The sequence below is a fragment of the Sciurus vulgaris genome, assembly GCF_902686455.1.
Source record: "Sciurus vulgaris genome assembly, chromosome: 13".
Taxonomy (NCBI): Eukaryota; Metazoa; Chordata; class Mammalia; order Rodentia; family Sciuridae; genus Sciurus; species Sciurus vulgaris.
In genome coordinates this window covers 92,320,178-92,342,581 of record NC_136474.1, presented here as the reverse complement: position 1 = coordinate 92,342,581, position 22,404 = coordinate 92,320,178, and the positions used below count along the sequence as shown (strand labels likewise).

At 39.6% G+C, this 22,404-nt stretch overlaps 1 protein-coding gene across 4 annotated transcripts in view; it reads left to right on the top strand.

Annotated features, from left to right (window-relative positions):
* Nucleotides 1–22,404, top strand: part of RTTN (rotatin) — a 177,870-nt gene that overhangs the window by 118,567 nt on the left and 36,899 nt on the right. For all 4 annotated transcript variants that reach the window (XR_013758833.1, XM_079109126.1, XM_079109125.1 and 1 more), the window contains 3 exons: nt 1,694–1,892; nt 4,250–4,340; nt 17,560–17,713. Coding sequence is in view for 3 of the 4 variants with exons in the window: in XM_079109126.1 (XP_078965252.1) it covers nt 1,694–1,892; nt 4,250–4,340; nt 17,560–17,713 (444 nt within the window). In the remaining variant the exon portion in view is untranslated. The remainder of the gene's footprint in view (nt 1–1,693; nt 1,893–4,249; nt 4,341–17,559; nt 17,714–22,404) is intronic.

Genomic DNA, 22,404 nt, shown 5'->3' with positions numbered 1-22,404 from the left:
CAATATATGCACCTCAGAACCCAAATCTTTTTTTTGAATTCCATTCTCCCCTTCAAGGAATCAGGGCTCTTTGGAACAAATATCTGATTTCAGGGCTTGTGCTGGGAAAGAACAAGATTAACTTAGAGCTTTTTACTGTGCTAGAAACTAAAATTCTCTAATGTTAATTTGGTAAATGGTAGAAGGATTTAGGATTCATATTGAAGGGGCCAATTTTGGGGATAATTTGAACATCAAAATAAATAATATTAGGAGATTATAATGCAGATATTAAGAAACCTTGAGTATGTTGACATAAATGAGGGAGGGGAAGGGAATGCTCTTCCCAAATAGTACAAATAAACTAAAATTGTGAAAAAAAATAATGGAATTAGAAAAATCACTGTTTGACAACTGTTTTTGCACGAAGGGAAAAATAATTTAACAAAGGAGAAATTTAGCAGACACTCCCTTAATCAAATGGTTAAAGTTAAGGCCTCCAGTAATGGGAGAATATGGATGGTATTTCCCCTGATAAGATGGCTGAACGTTTGAATCCTGAGGAAACCTCAGGCATTCTACATAGAACTGGCTCGCATTCTTCAGAGTCAGGGTCATGAAAGACTAAGCAAGCTTGAAGGACTCTTCCCGTTTGGAAAGCAGAGACCTAACAACTAAATGCAAAATGGTGTCCTAAATTTGGTCCAAAGGAGAAAAATATTTTTTATACAAATGTATAAAACGTATAAAATATTTGTGAAACAATTGCTAAAATGGTTAGAGAGACCAGTGCCTCAGGGTTAATTTCCTGGTTTTAAGAATGAGACAGTGTCCTTGTTTTTAGGAAGGAAGTTAATTTAGGATTAAAGGATTATGTCAGCAACTTGAAAGCAGTTCATAAAATGATAGGTAGGTTGACAGATAAATAAAATATTGCAAAATAATATTTAACTCATAGGTTTAGGGGAATTTCTTGTACTCTTGATTTTCTGTAAGTCTGAATTTATTCAAGGTATAATGTTTTCTTTTAAAAATAAATAAGCAATGAGGGAAAGTGTTGAAGCAGATTAGTCTGCTAGGAAAGATCCACAATCCCTGTATCTTCAAATCTCAAATCACAAATCCCCCAAATGTGTTTTTTCAGTTTCTTCAATTGTTAACTCAATTGGTAGCTAAACTTGACCACACCCAAATACTGGTCATTTGTCTGCAAATGACCAGTGCTGATTTGAGTTCCTGTTTACTCCTTTATTCACCTCTTATAAATGTACATCTGCTCTACTGTCAGAAAATTTATGTAGGATGTTATCTGAGATTCCATTGGAGGTGTTAATGTATATTACTTGTACCTTACTGCTTTTCTAAAATCCAAAAGTATTTTGAATTCGGAACTGCTTCTGACCCTGAAGTTTTCAGGAAGAGGATTTCAGGAAGAGGATCATCTGTTTGTTCCTGAGTGTCTTAATACTTGGGGCACAAAGGCATGTTCTGTGTTCAGAGAGAACATTCGCGTACATCCATGTGCATGTGTGAACACATACGCATACAGTGGAGGATGGAGCTAAGAAATGTGAGGAGCAGCCTGATTCCCCAGCCAAAGTGTTAAGATGAGCCAAGCAACTAGGAAAATTAACCAACCATCTGTTTTAATAATTTTTAGTACCTTATGTATAACCATAGGTAAATCAAGTAATAATGTTATGTTTATTTTCAGTAATAGGTGAGCAAGAACCTGCATCATCACGGCCACCTCCTCATTCATCCCTGGCTGCTCCACTGCCCAAACAGTGTGTTTTGGTTACCCCGTCTCTTCTTTCAGCAATCTGCAGCCTCTTAGACAACCTCTTGGTGATCGCTCCAAGAGACACGGCGAATGCCTTCTGGAAAGCCCATCTCATAGAGCTTCTCTGTGGGTAAGACGAGTGCTCCCGGAGGCGTGGCTGGGGTGGAGTGATCTGGCATTCTGCTGGAAATGATGGCAGACTTCACGTCCTGTGTCCTGGCAGCACGTGCTTATGCAGCTCCAAGTTTTGGGTTTGCCACAGTTGTCTCAACAGTTGGTTTTTTTGTTTTGTTTTGTTTTTAAAGGTCTGTTAAAGCACTTGTATTGGCTTGTTATCTTGACTTTGAAGGCCAAAAGAAAAAAAAAATTAAGTCAGTGTTTTCAACCTCATTTGTCACCTAGGACATTCGAGGATTATAGTGTAATCCTCTTGATTATTCTTAATTGTATGTGAAAGAGTTTGAGGATTCATCTTCCTAGTAATCATATTAGAATACTGTCTTTCAGTTGAAAAGCCATAGTTTAAATTCATTCGGAGTTATGTTGCTAAGGGAAACTAAACTTTTTATCAGAAAATGATTCATTATTAACCAACTATAAATATTTAGGGAGATCAGAATTTGATTCTTCAAATTTTTATATTCAGTTACCTAATAATTACTGAACATCTGATATAAATTTTTCCTGATTTTCTTATTAAATGTAGTAGAAAAGGCCTAGATGTTGAATTCAGGCCCGTCTGGCATTATGGCTTTTTCATGCAATCATGTCACAGCCTTGGAAGATTATTTTAATGTCTGTATTATGCTTACTGACGCTGTTGAAGCCAGGCACAGTACTGTACGCCTGTAATTTTAGCCTTGGGAGACTGAGGCAGGAGGATTTCAGGTTCAGTGCCAGCCTCAGCAACTTGTAAGACCCTGTTTCAAAATAAAAAAAAGAACTGGGAATGTGGCTCAGTGGCTAAGCACACCTGGGTTTAATCCTGGTACCAAAAATAAGTGAATAAAATAAAAATAAAATGAAATGACAACGCCAAATGGAGTTCATAGGAGAATTCAAAGTGGTGGAGTCCAGGCTGCTACTCTGTGTGCTCTGAATGTATTTCTTTTTTCCTGATATCTAGTCTTGTTCTAGCCAAGTATACCCCCCACCTTTAACCACCTATCCCTTTGTTTCTCTGCCTCTTTACCTTTGAGAATTCACTATTGAAATGTCTTCCTTCTCTTTGCCAAATCGTAATGCCTTCTCTTTCTTTTAGGTAAGAAATAGCTAAAAGTAAGGAATTAGTCTTTGTTCTACTTCACTCAGTTGCAGTTACTTCTTTACCATTAATAATTGACAATGTACTATGACTTTGTTCTATTTTCCATATTTGTTAGTTTTTCTGCTGTGATGCCTATTAGGATTGGAAAAGTAACTACTAGTTGGTTGGTATCTTCATCAGCTATTTCACTGCTGTGACTAAATGATCTGACCAGCACAGTAATAGAGGAGGGAAGGTTTATTTGAGGACTCATGGTTTCAGAGGTCTTGGTCCATAGAAGACTGGCTCCATCCCTTGGGGCTTGAGTTGAGGCAGAACATCATGGCTAAAGAGCATGGCAGAGGGAAGCAGCTTGCATCCTCAGGGAGCAGAGAGAGAGAGAGAGAGAGAGAGAGAGAGAGAGAGAGAGAGAGAGAGACTGCACTCTCCAGAAACAAAATACATACCTCAAAGCCATGCCCCAATTCCAGTCTCCCCCAGCCCACCACTTGAATTAATCTCATCAGGGATCAACTCACTGATTGGATTAAGACTCTTACAACCCAATTATTCCTTCTCTGAAACTTCCTGCATCATCTCACATGTGAGTTTTTGGGGGACACCTCACAACCAAACCCTAACAGTTGGTTTTCTCTTTCCTAGCACTGGCTGCTGCCTCAAGATGACCACATAGAGCAATAGGAATATCTTTGCATCTTAGGAGTCAGCTCAGGGTGTGATGTGGCCTTGTGTGAGGTGGTCTTGAGGCCACCGCAGTGTGAAAGGCTCTGTTTTTAGAGAAGGCTTATCTTATGTTTTTTTTTTTTTTTTTTCTGACTTAAAAGAGACTTTTCTGTTAGTTTTATTTTGTTTTTACTTTCCAAATATGAACATATTTCCTAGCCTGTGTGTTTGTTATTTTGAATGGGAAAACAACTACCAAGGTTTTACTTTTGTTTGCTTTCCTACTGAAAGCAATGGCTTGCATTATATTTTATTCTGCTTTTAATAAAGTTTCCTTAGAATATTCTTTTCAGCAGAATTCTTTGCCTCACTTTTATCTAACAAGATATTTTCCTGTTTTCTCAATTACTCTGGAAAATCTTCATAAACATTTGCTTATAAAAATAATTTTTCTTGATTTGAATTTGTTTACCTTCAAGCATTAAATTCTGATTTATTAACCTTTAATAAGAATCATATTGACCACTTGAAAGGTTTTCTTTCTCTGTTCTTCCCAGCATTGTTGATGCCACCATTATTGAGACATGTGTCCAGGAACTCAGGACCCCACTGCCTTCGTCACCCCCAGTTGAACATATTCAGGCTCAAGTAAGTGTCTCATGTCTTCCTCTTACCTCGGGTCTGTGGGCTATTTTGCCTTTAGTGCCAAAAAAGTAAGTACTGCTGAGGAGATCTGAACCACAGGAGAAGATGAAAATCTCTCAGGGTGTGTACACTACGTGAGATTATTAGAAATAGGTTTCTGTGGGTGGTGGAAGAGGGCAGTGGGTCTGAAGACATAGGTGCCATTCCTGACTCCATCATTAACCAGCTGCAAAGGTTTAACCACGTGTCTGGGTAGTTTTGAGAATCACTTAACATGGAGCCATGATATAGCCCATCTACCTCTTTTATGATATTAGGCTGTCTCTTACTATTTTTACCTAAGTTGAAGTTTTTGAAATATCTGGTGGTTAAATTATCTTTATTTTTACAACACAGTCTGTTAGAAGTAAATTTATATTTTTCTCCTTCACAGATATATGCTGTTTCACATTCTTTCCTCTAGCTAGATTCTGTATGTTAAGTATGCTTAACAATCTTTGTTGTTACTAGTAGAAATTTTATCTCAAAGTCTGATTTTAATTTGAACTTCAAGATCTTTTTTAATGAAAGAAAGATGAACTAGACAAGTGGCAGTAGCTTTGAGCTGTGTTCTTTGGGTGCCTGAATCTGGGAGACCTTGTCGTAAGTCTTGGGAATGATGTGCACATCGTCTCTGAAGTGTGTTCCAGCACAGTGTTTTCCTTTGACTCTTTCCTTTGTTTGCATGATGACTCTCTCCTCCATTGTCTGTCAACACATCTCCATCAAATGCCTCTGTGTATCAGGATCTCATGCAGGGAGAGCAGATAACAAGCAAATCTGTATACGTCTGATGCTTACAGACATCTCAGAAGAAAACCTAAAGCAGGGGTCTAGAAATGAGGTCTGAGTGGGGAGAGGAGACCCGTTCTACGTGAGGTGGCTAGGGAGGGCCTTTCAGGCGGTGACTGGTAACTGAAAATCGGTGAAGAAGCTGTGGACATGGCAAGGGCCCTGTTATCCAGACACACTCGGACTATGCAGGAAACAGCATGAAGCTAGAGGGGCTGAAGCTGAGTTTGTGAGGGGCAGATGCAGCCAGAGGAGCACACTCAGCAAGCTGAAGGCAGCGCTTGCCTGTCACCATTATGTCCCGACTGTCTAGCATAGTGCCTGTCCTATGGCAGATGCTCGCTCACTGGGGAGTTACTTAGTAGCAGTGACAAACATTTAGAGGTCCTTGTTGGCTCATTTGTGTAGTCCTCACAACAGTCATGGGAAGTGTCATTGATGCCTTCCGAGGGGCTCTCATTCAGTAGCAGGCAGAGTAAGGATCCTAGCCCATGCAGGTTGGTTCCAAGCCCATACTCCTGACCATTGTGCTGCCTGCCTTACATAGGTTAAATGATTTTGGCTGTTGGTGCATATACAGGAGCATCAACTCATTCCAGAAAATTCTTCAACCTCTTCTATGCCAGATTCTGTTCTAGGTGCTAGCAAACATCTGTGAACAAAGCAAACAAACATCTCTGCCCCCATGGAGTCTGTGTCCTCATTGCAGGAGACAGACGGTAAGCAAGTAAATAAAATGTAAAGTATTATACCAGATGGAGACAAATAGTATGGAAAAAAGTCAGTGGGGTTGGGTAAAAGTCTGGGGGCGCAGCGGAAGAGCTTGCAATTTTTAGGTAGAGTGGTCAGGAAAGACCCCATAGAGGTGAAGTTTGAGCACAGACTCCATGAGGTGAGGACACCAGCTGTTGAGGGTCTGGGGCAGGACTGGGGCCAGAGGTCCAGTGCAGGGCCTGAAGTCTGTAGAGGGACAGGTGTATGGGTGTTGGCTGTTGGCAGGAGTTTTTTGAACATTGGAAAAAATTACTTTATGAACTATAATATCAGTATTTTATTTAATCCTAATTATGCTAATTTACAAAAGACTTGTTAGCAAGTCAGCTTTTCTCTGTGACACTTCTTGTTGGCTCTCACCTTGCATCATGTGTTTGTGATAACACTTCATAGGTCCAGTGGCCAGATTTGGTATAACTCAAATAGTGGAGAGTGTGAGGGGATCAAAACATACTTCACAGTAATAACAAGTTAAATTTCACAAACTGTTACAGGAATTTGTGAAGTTTAGAGCCACCAACACATTCATAAAAAATGAGTCAGAAAATTAGATAAAGGAGAAGTAGGATAGAAGAATTATTGTGTCGTAGTCTTCGACTCTGTCCCATGAGGCATATGCCCCTCCACAAATGGAGGCCAGTTCCTGACTCTTAATAACATTCCTGTGAAATCAGAATAAGGAGAGAGAACAGTGTGAGCGTGGTGTGTATGTGTGTGTGCAGAGAGAGGCACTGCCCTCAGGGTGTCTCTATTAAGTTCACTTACACAGGTTGTCTTGTTGCCTGAGGACTGGAGATAAGTGAGACATCATATCTTACTCTTTATTGGCTACATATCAAATTATTTTATTTTTTAAGCAAGAACTTGTGGCAGGTAATATTTACAATATTTGCATTACAAACTTCCAGAGATACTTTTATCGGCAATATTATGTTTGATTTTTTTTCTCTTATAATTAAGAATGGATTTTTTACACTGAAGGGTAGTCAGGGACCAATATAGAACATAGTTATATTTTATTAGTAGCAATAATGAGGCTGTTCCCCTCCCCCTTGCCTGTGCACTTTGAAGAGTATTTTTGTAACTTTGCTTTCTTCACGAAATTATGTACTTTGTGACTTTGGAATATCTTCTTGTGGAATATTGATTCCACAACTTAGCTATCCTTAAAATTTTAAAATTTTCTCTTGTTAAATACAAACTTTGAAAATACCCCTTTATTTAGTGATGATAATGACATGCTTATGTGAAAATTAATGCTTTGCTTGCTATGTATTAATTTCAGTTACAAAAATTATTAATATTTTATTAGTGCTTTACTAATTTATCTTATTGCATAGGAAAGTAAAATACTGTATGATTGAGATGGGCTTTTGTTTTAGTTAGCTTTTTTTTATTATTTTTTTTAATTTTATTGTAAACAAATGGGATACATGTTGCTTCTCTGTTTGTACATGGCGTAAAGGCATACCATTTGTGTAATCATAAATTTACATAGAGTAATGTTGTTTGATTCATTCTGTTATTTTTTCCCTTCCCCCCACCCCTCCCACCCCTCTTTTCCCTCTATACAGTGCTTCCTTCCTCCATACTTGCCCCCCTCCCTAACCCTAACTCTAACCCTAACACTAACCCTTCCCTCCCCCCATTATGTGTCATCATCCACTTATTAGCAATATCATTCGTCCTTTGGCTTTTTGAGACTGGCTTCTCTCACTTAGCATAATATTCTCCAATTTCATCCATTTGCCTGCAAATGACATAATTTTATCATTCTTTATGGCTGAGTAATATTCCATTGTATATATATATATATATACCACAGTTTCTTTATCCACTCATCAATTGAAGGGCATCTAGGTTGGTTCCACAGTCTGGCTATTGTGAATTGAGCAGCTATGAACATTGATGTGGCTGTATCTCTGTAGTATGCTGATTTTAAGTCCTTTGGGTATAGGCCAAGGAGTGGGATAGCTGGGTCAAATGGAGGGTCCATTCCAAGTTTTCTAAGGAATCTCCACACTGCTTTCCAGAGTGGCTGCACTAATTTGCAGCCCCACCAGCAATGTATGAGTGTACCTTTCTCCCCACATCCTCGCCAACACCTGTTGTTGCTCGTATTCTTGATAATCACCATTCTAATTGGGGTGAGATGGAATCTTAGGGTGGTTTTGATTTGCATTTCTCTTATTACTAGAGATGGTGAACATTTTTCCATATGTTTGTTGATTGCTTGTAGATCTTCTTCTGTGAAGTGTCTATTCATTTCCTGGGCCCATTTGTCAACTGGATTATTTGAATTCTTGGAGTAGAGTTTTTTGAGTTCTTAATAGATTCTGGAGATTAGTGCTCTATCTGAAGTATGATTGGCAAAGATATTCTCCCACTCTGTAGGCTCTTTCTTCGCATTGCTGATAGTTTCCTTTGCTGAGAGAAAACTTTTTAGTTTGAATCTATCCCAGTGGTTGATTCTAGCTTTTATTTCTTGTGCTATGGGAGTCCTGTTAAGGAAGTCTGATCCTAGACCAACAAGGTGAAGATTTGGACCTACTTTTTCTTCTATAATCTGCAGGGTCTCTGGTCTGATTCCGAGGTCCTTAATCCATTTTGAGTTTAGTTTCGTGCATGGTGAGAGATATGGGTTTAGTTTCATTCTGTTGCATATGGACTTCCAATTCTCCCAGCACCATTTGTTGAAGAGGCTATCTTTTCTCCATTGCATATTTTTGGCCCCTTTGTCTAGTATGAGAAAATTGTATTTATTTGGGTTTGTGTCCGTGTCCTCTATTCTGTACCATTGATCTACCTTTCTATTTTGGTACCAATACCATGCCGTTTTTGTTACTATTGCTTTGTAGTAGAGTTGAAGATCTGGTATTGCAATACCCCCTGTTTCACTCTTCCTGCTAAGGATTCCTTTAGCTATTCTGGGTTTCTTATTCTTCCAGATGAATTTCATAATTGCTTGCTCTATTTCTGTAAGGTACATCATTGGGATTTTAATTGGAATTGCATTGAATTTGTATAGCACATTAGGTAGTATGGCCATTTTGACAATATTAATTCTTCCTATCCAAGAACATGGAAGATCTTTCCATCTTCTAAGGTGTTCTTTAATTTCTTTCTTTAGTGTTGTATAGTTCTCATTGTAGAGGTCTTTCACCTCTTTTGTGAGATTGATTCCCAAGTATTTTATTTTTTTTTGAGGCTATTGTGAATGGGGTAGTTTTCCTAACTTCTCTTTCTGAAGATTCATCACTTATGTAAAAAAATGCGTTGGATTTATGAGCATTGATCTTGTAACCTGCTACTTTACTGAATTCACTTATGAGTTCTAAGAGTTTTCTGGTGGAATTTCCAGGTTCCTCTAAATATATAATCATGTCATCAGCGAACAGGGATAGTTTGAGTTCTTCTTTTCCAATTCGTATCCCTTTAATTTCTTTGGTTTGTCTAATTGCTCTGGCTAGAGTCTCAAGAACGATATTGAATAGAAGTGGTGAAAGAGGGCATCCCTGCCTTGTTCCAGTTTTTAGGGGGAATGCTTTCAGTTTTTCACCATTTAGAATGATATTAGCCATGGGCTTAGCATAAATGGCCTTTACAATGTTAAGGAATGTTCCCACTATCCCTATTTTTTCTAGTGTTTTGAGCATGAAGGGATGCTGTATTTTATCAAATGCTTTTTCTGCATCTATTGAAATAATCATGTGATTCTTGACTTTAAGTCTATTGATATGGTGAATTACATTTATTGATTTCCTGATGTTGAACCAACCTTGCATCCGTTGGGTGAAACCCACTTGATCTTGGTGCACTATCTTTTTAATATGTTTTTGTATGCAATTTGCTAAAATTTTGTTGAGAATTTTTACGTCAATGTTCATTAAGGATATTGGTCTGAAATTTTCTTTCCTTGATGAGTCTCTGTCTGGTTTAGGTATCAGTGTGATATTGGCTTCATAGAATGAGTTTGGGAGGGTTCCCTCCTCTTCTATTTTATGGAACACTTTGAGAAGTATTGGAATGAGCTCTTCTTTAAAGGTTTTGTAGAACTCGGCTGAGAACCCATCTGGTCCCGGACTTTTCTTTGTTGGTAGGCTTTTGATGACTTCTTCTATTTCAGTACTTGAAATTGGTCTATTTAAATTGTGTATGTCCTCCTCGTTCAGTTTAGGCAATTCATATGTCTCTAGAAACCTGTTGATGTCTTCGAAATTTTCTATTTTGTTAGAGTATAGATTTTCAAAATAGCTTCTAATTATGTTTTGTATTTCAATCCTGTCTGTTGTGATATTTCCTTGTTCATTCCGAATTTTAGTGATTTGGGTTTTCTCTTGTCTTCTCTTTGTTAGTGTGGCTAAAGGTTTATCAATTTTGTTGATTTTTTTCGAAGAACCAACTATTTATTTTGTCAATTTTTTGTATTGTTTCTTTTGTTTCAATTTCATTGATTTCAGCTCTGAGTTTAACTATTTCCTGTCTTCTACTACTTTTGGTGCTGTCCTGTTCTTCTTTTTCTAGGGCTTTGAGCTGTAGTGTTAGGTCCTTTATTTGTTGAGTTTTACTTCTTTTATTAAATGCGCTCCATGAAATAAATTGCTCTCTAAGTACTGCTTTCATAGTGTCTCAGAGATTTTGATATGATGTTTCTTTGTTCTCATTTACCTCTAAGAATTTTTTAATTTCCTTCCTAATATCTTCTGTTATCCATTCATCATATAATAGCATATTGTTTAATCTCCAGATGTTGGAATAGTTTCTGTGTTTTACTCTTTCATTTATTTCTAACTTCAATCCATTATGATCTGATAGAATACATGGTAGTGTCTCTATCTTCTTGTATTTGCTAACATTAGCTTTATGGCATAATATATGGTCTATTTTAGAGAAGGATCCATGTGCTGCTGAGAAGAAAGTGTATTCGCTCTTGGTTGGATGGTATATTCTATAAATGTCTGTTAAGTCTAAATTATTGATTGTGTTTTTGAGATCTATGGTTTCTTTGTTCAGTTTTTGTCTGGAAGATCTGTCCAGTGGTGAGAGGCGTGTTAAAATCACCTAGTATTATTGTGTTATGGTCTATTTGGTTTCTGAAATTGAGAAGGATTTGTTTGACATACATGGATGAGCCACTCTTTGAAGCATAGATGTTTATGATTGTTATATCTTTCTGATTTATGCTTCCCTTAAGCAGTATGAAATGACCTTTATCCCTTCTGACTAACTTTGGCTTGAAGTCCACATTGTCTGAAATGAGGATGGATACTCCAGCTTTTTTGCTGAGTCCATGTGCATGGTATGTTTTTCCCCATCCTTTCACCTTTAGTCTATGGGTATCTTTTTCTATGAGGTGAGTCTCTTGTAGGCAACATATTGTTGGATCTTTCTTTTTAATCCAATCTGCCAGTCTATGTCTTTTGATTGATGAATTCAGGCCATTAACGTTCAGGGTTATTATTGAGATATGATTTGGTTTCCCGGTCATTTGGTTCATTTTTTAAATTTTATTTATTTATTTGTTTGACACAACTTGGTTCCTCCTTTATTTGACAGTTCCTTTAGCATAATTCCTCCCTTTGCTGATTTGCTTCTTTGTTTTTCATCTCTTTCTCATGGAATATTTTGCTGAGAATGTTCTGTAATGCTGGCTTTCTTTTTGTAAATTCTTTTAGCTTTTGTTTATCATGGAAGGATTTTATTTCATCGTCAAATTTGAACGTAAGTTTTGCTGGGTATAAGATTCTTGGTTGGCATCCATTTTCTTTCAGGGCTTGAAAAATGTTGTTCCAGGCCCTTCTAGCTTTTAGGGTCTGGATTGAAAAATCTGCTGATATCCGTATTGGTTTCCCCCTGTATGTAATTTGGTTCTTTTCTCTCACAGCCTTTAAAATTCTGTCTTTATTTTGTATGTTAGGTATTTTCATTATAATGTGCCTTGGTGTGGGTGTGTTGTAATTTTGTGTATTCGGAGTCCTGTAAGCCTCTTGAACTTGATTTTCCATTTCATTCTTCAGATTTGGGAAATTTTCTGATATTATTTCATTGAATAATTTGTTCATTCCTTTGGTTTGTTTCTCTAAGCCTTCCTCAATCCCAATAATTCTTAAATTTGGCCTTTTCATGATATCCCATAGTTCTTGTAGATTCTGTTCATGATTTCTTACCATCTTCTCTGTTTGTTCAACTTTGTTTTCAAGGTTAAATATTTTGTCTTCAATGTCTGAGGTTCTGTCTTCCAGGTGTTCTATCCTACTGGATATGCTTCCTATGGAGTTCTTAATTTGGTTTATTGTTTCCTTCATGTCAAGGATTTCTGTTTGTTTTTTTTTTTTCATTATCTCTAACTCTTTATTGAAATGATCTTTTGCTTCCTGTATTTGCTCTTTTAACTGTCGATTGGTGCGATCATTCATTGCCTGCATTTGCTTTTTCATCTCATCATTCAGTGCGTGCATTTGTTCTTTCATCTCATTGTTTGCTTTCCTGATCATTTTAATTATGTACATTCTGAACTCCTTTTCTGTCATTTCTTCTGCCATGCTGTCATTGGGTTTTATTGATGTAACATCTAGATTTGTTTGCAGCATTTTCTTTCCTTGTTTTCTCATATTGTTCAGGTATCAGGTATTGCAGATTTCCTCTATTGACTTATAATGTCCCTGAAGATTTCTATATATCCCCTCTTAGCCCTCAGTAGGCTGAAGTCTTGGAGGAGGTTGATAATGCGGTGCTCCACAAGAAAGCTGCCTCTCTAGGGGTGGTGGCCTTCAGGTGGGGTATATTCCCTGCTAGTGGGCAGAGGTGCCTCCACTTGTTGACCAATGGTCATCCAAAGGGGAACTAGAGTGCAGGCTGAGGCAAGGCCCGTTTGGGCCTGTGTCTCTGGTTTTACCGTCCTTGTGGGGAAACCTCACCCGGCAGGGAAGACTCACCCGGTGGGGAGGTCTAGCTGGTCAGTTCCCTCTTGGAGGTTCCCTCAATTTACAGCTACCGCCTGGGCTGGGCTGCCTTCTTCTGCAAAGTTCCCAGGGGCCCGGCCCTACCTCCTGGACCTGGGAGCCTCACCCTTCGCAGATGAATCTCCTTAGGCTGCCCCTCCTCAGAGAATCTGCCCGCAGTCCTGGAACCTTCGCTCCGCCCCTAAGCGTGCCTCTGTAGGGCTCTTACACCAAGAAGGCTCCTAGATCCTGGGACCCTGCTGTGCACCTAATCGCCTGGCTATGCAGCCCCTCCTCTGAGCAGCCACCTGGGGCCCCGTACAATCGCTCTGAGTCCCAGAGACCCGCCACACACCTCTTCCTCCATACAGCCACTCAGTATTCTGGTGCGGTCACTAGGAGTCCAAGCAACTCACTGCGTGCCTCCTCCCACCAACCACCCGTAGCCCTGGGCAATCAATCACTCCGAGTCGAAATGACCCTCCCTGTTCCTCCTCCTCCTCCTGGTAATCCCCCGGGTGTTCAGGATCGGTCGCTTTGAGTGGCTCTGAATCCACGTGACCCGCTGCACGCGTCCTCTGGGCAACCGCCCGGAGCTCTGTTGTGGCCACTCGAGACCAAACGACCCACCGCGCTCCTCCTCCAGGCAGCCCCCCTGTGTTCAGGAGCGGTCGCTTTAAGTCCAAACAACTCACCACTCGCCTTCTCCTCTGAGCAGCCGCCTGGAGCTCTAATGCAGTCACTGCGAGTCCAAGCGACCCTCCGCGCTCCTCCTCCTCCTCCTCCTCCTCAGGGCAGGCCCTGGTGTTCAGAAGTGGTCTGAGTCCAAACATATCGCCACGCAGCTCCTCCTCTGGCAACCGCCTGTAGCTCTGGTATAGCCACTCCGAATCCAAGTGGCCGCGCTCCTCCTCCTCCTCAGGGCAGGCCCCGGTGTTCAGAAGCGTCGCTCTGAGTCCAAACAGCTCACCGCGCGGCTTCTCCTCTGGCAACCGCCTGCAGCTCCAGTACAGTCACTCCGAACCCAAGCGGCCACTTTCCTCCTCCTCCTCCTCTGGGCAGGCCCTGGTTTTCTGGGATGTTCGCTCTGAGTCCACACAGCTCTCCTCGCCTCCCCTCCCCCGGGCAGCCACCGGAGCCCTAGTGGTTGCTCCGATTCCCAGCGCTGTGCTGAGCGGCCTCCTCTACGATGCTCCCAGTTGTCCAAGTTCACTGCTCCAGCCGGGGGAGGGATGTCTCGCCGGCAGCTCTACTTCACAAAGTTCCCTGTGTCCGGGACCACCGTCCCATCCGGGATGCCTCCCCAATGGAAGAGACTCACCCGGGTGCTTTGAGTTGGTTCCAAGTCTCTCAATATCTCCTCTTTTGAATCCTGAGTCCTGGAGCAACATGAAATGCAGCCACCCTCTAGGCCGCCATCTTGAAACCTCCCTTTAGTTAGCTTTTTTGCTGCTGCTACTGAAAGACCCAACCATACAACAGGAGAAAAGCTTTATTCAGGGGCTCATGGTTTCAGAAGTTCCCATTCATAGCACAGGCTCCGTTCCTTGGGTTCTATGTAAGGCTGAACATTATGACAGAAGAGTGCCAGAGGGAGGCAGCTCACATCGTTATCAGGAAGCAGAGAGAAAAGAGAGTCAGCATGCCAGATACAAATATGTACCCAAAGCCACACCCCAATTCCCACCTCCTCCAGCCACACGGTGCCACTTCAATTATCACTCAGTTAATCCCTATGGGGATTAAATCACTGAATGAGTTAAGACTCTTAAAACCCAATCATTTCTCCTTTGAACCTTCTTACATTGTCTTACATATGAGCTTTATTCCACCCCTGGTCCCCAAAAGCTCACACACATCTGACAATGCAAAATACATTTAGTCCATTCCCAGGAGTCCCCATAGTCTCAGTAGTTCCAGGACTGCTCAGAGTTCAAGTCCAAAGTCTTCTCTGAGGCTCAAGGCATCGTGAGTTCCTGTAAAATTAAAAGCAGTTTACAAGTATCCAGTATATAATGGCACAGAGTAAACATTTCCATTCACAATATTAGAGGCACAGAAAGAAGGGATAGGAACAAAGCAAGACCAAAATCCATCTGGGCAAACAAATCCTGTAGCTCCTCCATGTCTGGAATTTGGGGCACATGGCATTAGGTGTTCTCTCCAGAGGGATGTGTAGTTCCACTCCTGTGGCCTAGTTAGTTGCAGCTCAAGTTGCCTCTGCCCAATTTTCCTGTAGCTCTTCTAGGTCAATGTCCCATGTTACTTGTATTTCTTAAATATCGGGGGTCTCCACTGCAGCTTTGGCTTCCTCCTCACATATTACACTTTGACTTCTCAGGGGGTGGCCACAGGACTCCTACCCTGCTGCACTTGGCCTGGCCTCCCAGGCCTTCCTTAGAAATCTTGGTGGAAGCCTCATGATCCCCTAACTCTCCAGCATCCTGCATTTCTGCAGAACAGCACCAGTGTGGTTGACTCCAAGGTCTGCAGCCTCTAGAGCAGTGACCAAGCTTCCAGAGACCCTTCCTGCAGCAGCTTCTGAGGGTCTGGGTGACTGAGCACGTTGAAACAACCTCCTAGGCTCCCTTGTGCAAGAAAGGTGGCCCACTGGTCTCAAGAGAATTTTCACCTTTACGCCCTTGAGCTTGAGATCGGTGTGGTCTTGCCAGCCCCTCCTCTCCCCCAGATGCCCTCAAGCCATCATTCTTACTGTTTCCTGGCAAAGTCTTTAACATTTCTTTAGTGACCTTATGTCTTTAACAACTGCAACTCCTTTAGCCCTAGTTTTACTCCAGCCTTTGGAATTAACTTTTTGTAGACCTTTCTGCTCTGCTTTCTGCGCCTGATTATCACAATAAATTTTCCTAAAAGCTTCTAGCAATATCCTTGCCACCACCTGAATGCTATGCTGCCTAGACATCTTTTCCCCCTTGTTTACTAAAATTAGCCTCACAGAAAATCTCAGGACATGGGCAAAATGTAGACAACTTCTCAGCCAGAAGAGGAATGGCCTGTACTCCTCTCTAGCCAGGTCTTCACTGATCACAGTCCTACTGGCATTCTGGTCAATTAGGCTCCCTTACAACAATTTAAAAGCATTTCTAGCTTGCACTGCTGAGTGTCTCAGAATTCCTCTCACCAATTCCAGAAAGCTCAAAAAGCTTCTGAACCATGTGGTCATGGGTAGTCACAGCAGTGACCATTTTATGTTTTAGTGAGCTGTTTTACTACTCTGACTAAATGACCCAACCAGAATAATTGTAGAGGAGGAAAAGTTTATTTGGGGGCTCACAATGTCAGAGGTCGTCGTCCATAGAAGGCTGGCTCCATTCCTTGGGGCTCCAGGTGAGGCAGAACATCATGGAGGAAGAGTGTGGTGGAGAGAAGCAGCTTACATTGTGATCAAGAAGCAGAGAGAGAGACTTCACTTTCCAGATACAAATATGTACCCAAAGCCATGCCCCACTTCCCACCTCTTCCAGCCACAGCCTACCACTCCAGTTACCACTCAGTTAATCCCTATGAGAGGATTAGATCACTGATTGGGTTAAGGCTTTTGTAACGCAATCATTTCTTCTCTAAACCTTCTTGCAACTATCTGGCAGGTGAGCTTTTGGGGGACACCACGCATAACAGCTTTTCTTTTTTTTTTTTCTTCTTTAAAATTCTTCTTAGATATACATGTTGAGTGTATTTTGACATATTATACATACATGGACTATAACTTCCTGTTCTTATGGTTGTACATGATACGGAATTATGAGTGGTATGTTCATGTATGAACACATGTCCAATTCATTTTACAGTCTTTCCCTTTTGTCTAATTCTATGAACTTCCCTTTTGTCTAATCCTGTGAACTTCTATTCTTCCCTTCTCACCTTATTGTGTGTTAGCATTCACATATCAAGAGAACATTCATCCTTCTGTTTTTTTTTTTTTTTTTTTTTTAGATTGGCTCATTTCCCTTAGCATGATAGTCTCCAGTTCCATCCATATACTGGCAAATGCAATGATTTCATTCTTTATGACTGAGTAATATTCCATTGTGTGTATAGACCACATTTTCTTTATCCAGTTATCTGTTGAAGTGTACCTAGGTTAGTTCCATAGTTTAGCTATTGTGAATTGAGCTGCTATAAACATTACTGTAGCTGTGTCAGTGGAGTATGCTGATTTTAAGTCCTTTGGGTACATGCCAAGGAGTGGGATAACTGGGTCAAATGGTGGTTCCATTCCAAGTTTTCTGAGGAATCTCCATACTGCTTTCCATAAAGGTTGTACAAATTTGCAGTCCCACCAGCAATGTATGAGTATTACTTTTTCCCCCATATCCTTACCACCAGTTATTGTTACTTGTATTCTTGATAATTGTTATTCTAACCAAAATGAGATGGAATCTCAGTGTAGTTTTAATTTGCATTTCTCTAATTGCTAGAAATGTTGAACATTTTTTCACGTATTTGTTGATCATATCTCTTCTTCTGTGAAGTGCCTGTTGAGTGCCCACTTATTGATTGGGTTTTTATTTTATTTTATTTTTTGGTGTTAAGGTTTTTGAGTTCTTTGTATATCCTGGAGATTAATGCTCTATCTGAGGTGCAGGTAGCAAAGATTTTGAGATGGACTTTTCACATGACATGTTTCATTGTATTTTATTTCCTTTTATAAACAGGTTTCCTTTTTCTTGGAATACCTGTCCTCTTTGTCCAGGCTGCTGCAATCCTGTTTGTTAGTGGATCCGAACCTTGTGATGCAGGAGGATCTTCTGAAACCTCTTATTAATAACATCATTGGAGTTCTCACTGTATGTATCAACAATGAATTAGGTAAGATTTATTTATTTACATTTAGTTTATGTTGGAAGTGAATCATATTGAGGAAAAAAAATCCTAGTCTGCTCCAGATATTCTCTTCAAGATTACTTTTTGGTTTGTGTTTAGTATTTTGGAAGGCTTGGATGATGTGTTTTGTAGTTTGAATGGTTTTGTTTATTTATTTTATTTGGTACCAGGAATTGAACCCAGTGCACTTAACCACTGAGCCACATCCCCAGCCCTTTTCTTTTTTAAATATTTAGTGACAAGGTCTTGCTAAGTTGTTTAGGGCCTCGCTAAGTTGCTGAGGCTAGCTTTGAACTTGTGATCCTCCTGCCTCAGCCTCCCAAGTCACTGGGCTTAAACGGGCATGCACCACCATGCTCGGTATTTGGATGGTTTTAAGTGGTTCCAGGAGACCACTTAAGGCAGGTGTATAGTTTAGTAAAGGATCATCCCTGCTGTTAGCTGAAATGAGAAGCTCTCTGTGTCATGTTAGAAGGAAGAAGGAGGGCTAGGTATTAATTATGCTTATTTTATTAGGGTTCTCTAGAGAAGAAGGTATGATTATAAAAAGAGGATTTATTAGGTTGGCTTACAAGACCAGAAGCTGGAAGTCCACAGTGTCTGTCTGTAGGCTAGAGAGCTGGAGGAACCAGTAGCTGCACAGTCCAAGAGACTAAAGCCTCAGAACAAGAGGAATGAAGGATGCTACCCCAGTCTGAAAGCCAAGTCTTCTGGAAACTTCTAGAGAATCACTGGCAGAGTCAGTCCACTTTGGAAGAGTGAAGGAGGAAGAGTATGGTGTCCTCAGGTGATTGCAGCAGCAATCAAGAACCCCTTCAAGAAGAATTCAACTTACATCTGCTGTGCTTTCTTGTTCTTCCAACTTTTATTTCATCCAAGCCACCATCTTATTGAATGGCGTTGCCCACACTTAGGGAGGATCTCCACTTCAGTACCCTGACCCACATGCCTGTCATTCCTAAGCACACCCAGAAGCCTCTTAATCTCTGTCATCTCTTAATTCCATCAAGTTGACAATTCAGGTTAACCTTTACGCTTATAAACTGTGGCTAAGGCCAGATAACCTACTAATAAGTCATTTGCAGTGAAGTATAGGTGTAAGCCAATTTAGCATATATAATATCAAAAATTTCCTAAGTTCTTAAATTATTGGAAAATATTCTTGGAAGAAAAATTGAATGTAATGATTAGTAGTAGAGAAAATTAACAGTGTAGGCCCTTTAGCAAAATGAAAAATTTTAAATGTTTAAATTTTAGGGTAAAATGAAGGAATTGGATCATTTGATAATTATTCATGCCATTTAATTCATTCTTATTTCATCCTTTGAATTGTATGGATTTGCTTGGTTTTAGGTCTGAAAACCTGAAGTGTATTATTCTACCCAGCAGAGCCAGCATGTCATCTATGTTAAAATTATCCTAGTGCTTGAGGACCAGTAACTACATACTTTCAAATTCTACAAGCTAGCCTAACTAAGCTTATTAGGTTTGACTGTGCAATCTCAAGAAGGTGATGTGATCTCACCCGTTGAGATTGATTCTTGGAAGAAGGGTATGAAACAAAATCTTAGATATTACAGTTGTCTGTGGACTGCCAAAGCTCATCTCTACTGATCACATCTTGTTTTGCATTTACTATCTCTTGTTGGATTTTCTTGTGTATCCCCTGAGAAGCCTTGACATGGTGTTCATGGAAGATACACAAGAAATGTGCAAAATTAGTGCCACAAAGCTGTGGTGAACGGATGGCTGTGCCTGGAGAACTTCTGATGGATTGCTTGATCCCAAAGTTACAAGGCAGGAGATAGTTTGAGCATCTTGACTGCTCTTGGCTGCCTCATAGATGCTTTTTATTGATCCTTTTGCTTTGGTGTGTGACTACTTGGTCTTTGGAAGTTAAATAAAAGTAATATGTATTTTATTATTTAGTTATATAAAAAGTATTTAACTTTTCTTTAATTAAATCAAGTTCTGAAAGGAGAAATGCTGACATTATCTGGGTTTACATGTAGTAGTGGATTAAATTATTTTCTAGTATCCAGCACAAGGTAAAAGAAAAGCTAAAATGTTTTTCTATAAGAAATTTAACTTTTTAAATCATTTTTATGGTAAAATTACAATTCTGAATAATTTATAAAAACTTATTTATTTATATGAATTGCGAATTTATATTATAAGTAAATAAATTACATTAAAAGTTATTTAGCGAGAGATCCAAGATGGCGGATTAGAGGGTGACTGCATCTCCTGTCACTCCAGAACTCAGGATTCAAGAAGGGGAGGTATTGGGAGACTTGGACCAACATAGAGCTGCGGGGTGAGTCTCTCCCACCGGGTGAAGCTCGGCCCAGGCGGCAGGCCCTGACAGGGGGCAGCTGATATACTGGAAATCTACAGGGACACTATAAGCCTATAGAGGAAATCTGCAATATTTCAGAGTCCCACTGATATCTGACCAATATGAGAAAACAAGGGAAGAAAATGTCCCAAACAAACCGAGATACTATATCAATAAAACTCAATGACAGCACAGCAGAAGAAATGTCAGAGAGGGAGTTCAGAATGTACATAATTAAAATAATCAGGGTAGCAAACGAGGAGATGAAAGAGTAAATGCAGGAATTGAAGGAAGAGATGAAAGAGCAAATGCATTAAATGATCACACCAATCAACAGTTAAAAGATCATTTCAATAAAGAGTTAGAGATACTGAAAAAAAAACAAACAGAAATCCTTGAAATGAAGGAAACAATAAACCAAGTTAAAAACTCCATAGAAAGCATAACCAATAGGATAGAACACCTGGAAGACACAACCTCAGACATTGAAGACAAAATATTTAATCTTGAAAACAAAACAGAGAAGATGGTAAGAAATCATGAACAAATTTACAAGAATTATGGGATATCATGAAAAGGCCAAATTTAAGAATTATTGGGATTGAGGAAGGCTTAGAGAAGCAAACCAAAAGAATGAACAATCTATTCAATGAAATAATATCAAAAAATTTTGCAAATCTGAAGAATGAAATGGAAAACCAAGTACAAGAGGCTTATAGGACTCCAAATATACAAAATTACAACAGACCCACACCAAGGTACATTATTATGAAAATACCTAACATATAAAATAAAGACAGAATTTTAAAGGCTGCGAGAGAAAAGAATCAAATTACATTCAGGGGGAAACCAATAAGAATATCAGCAGATTTTTCAATCCAGACCCTAAAAGCTAGGAGGGCCTGGAACAACATTTTTCAAGCCCTGAAAGAAAATGGATGCCAACCAAGAGTCTTATACCCAGCAAAACTTACTTTCAGATATGACAACGAAATAAAATCCTTCCATGATAAACAAAAGCTAAAAGAATTTACAAAAAGAAAGCCGGCATTACAGAACATTCTCAGCAAAACACTCCATGAGGAAGAGATGAAAAACAATGATGCAAATCAGCAACGGGAGGAACTAGCCTAAAGGAATAGCCAAATAAAGGGGAAACCAAATCATGTAAAAAACAAAAATGAGTCAAGTGACTGGGAATACAAATCATATCCCAATAATAACCCTGAATGTTAATGGCCTGAACTCATCAATCAAAAGACATAGACTGGCAGATTGGATTAAAAAGAAAAATCCAACAATATGCTGCCTGCAAGAGACTCATCTCATAGAAAGAGATCCCAAAGACTAAAGGTGAAAGGATGGGGAAAAACATACCATGCACATGGACACAACAAAAAGCTGGAGTATCCATCCTCATTTCAGATAATGTGGACTTCAAGCCAAAACTAGTCAGAAGGGATAAAGAAGGACATTACATACTGCTTAAGGGAAGCATAAATCAGCAAGACATAAGAATCATAAATATCTATGCCCCGCACATTGGCTCATCCATGTACGTCAAACAAATCCTTCTCAATTCCAGAAATCAAATAGACCACAACACAATAATACTAGGCCATTTTAACACACCTCTCTCACCACTGGATAGATCTTCCAAACAAAAATTGAATAAAGAAACCATAGATCTCAATAACACAATCAACAATTTAGACTTAATGGACATATATAGAATATACCATCCAACAAAGAACAAATACACTTTCTTCTCAGCAGCTCATCGATCCTTCTCTAAAGTAGACCATATTTTATGCCACAAAGATACTATTAGCAAATACAAGAAGATAGAGAATACTACCTTGTATTCTATCAGATCATAATGGATTGAAATTAGAAATAAATGACAGAATAGAAAACGGAAACTTCTCCAATGCCTGGAGATTAAATAATACGCTATTATATGATGAATGGATAACAGAAGACATCAGGAGGGAAATAATTGAATTTTTAGAAGTAAACGAGAACAAAGACACATAATATCAAAATCTCTGGGACACTCTGAAAGCAGTACTTAGAGGAAGATATATTTCATGAGGCGCATTCAACAAAAGAAGTAAAAATCAACAAATAAATGATTTAACGCTACAGCTCAACCCCTAGAAAAAGAAGAGCAGGTCAACACCAAAAGTAGTAGAAGACAGGAAATAGTTGAAATCAGAGCTGAAATCAACGAAACTGAAACAAACAATCGAAAAAATTAACAAAATGAAGAGTTGGTTCTTTGAAAAAATAAACAAAATTGATAAACCCTTAGCCGCACTAACAAAGAGGGAGAAAA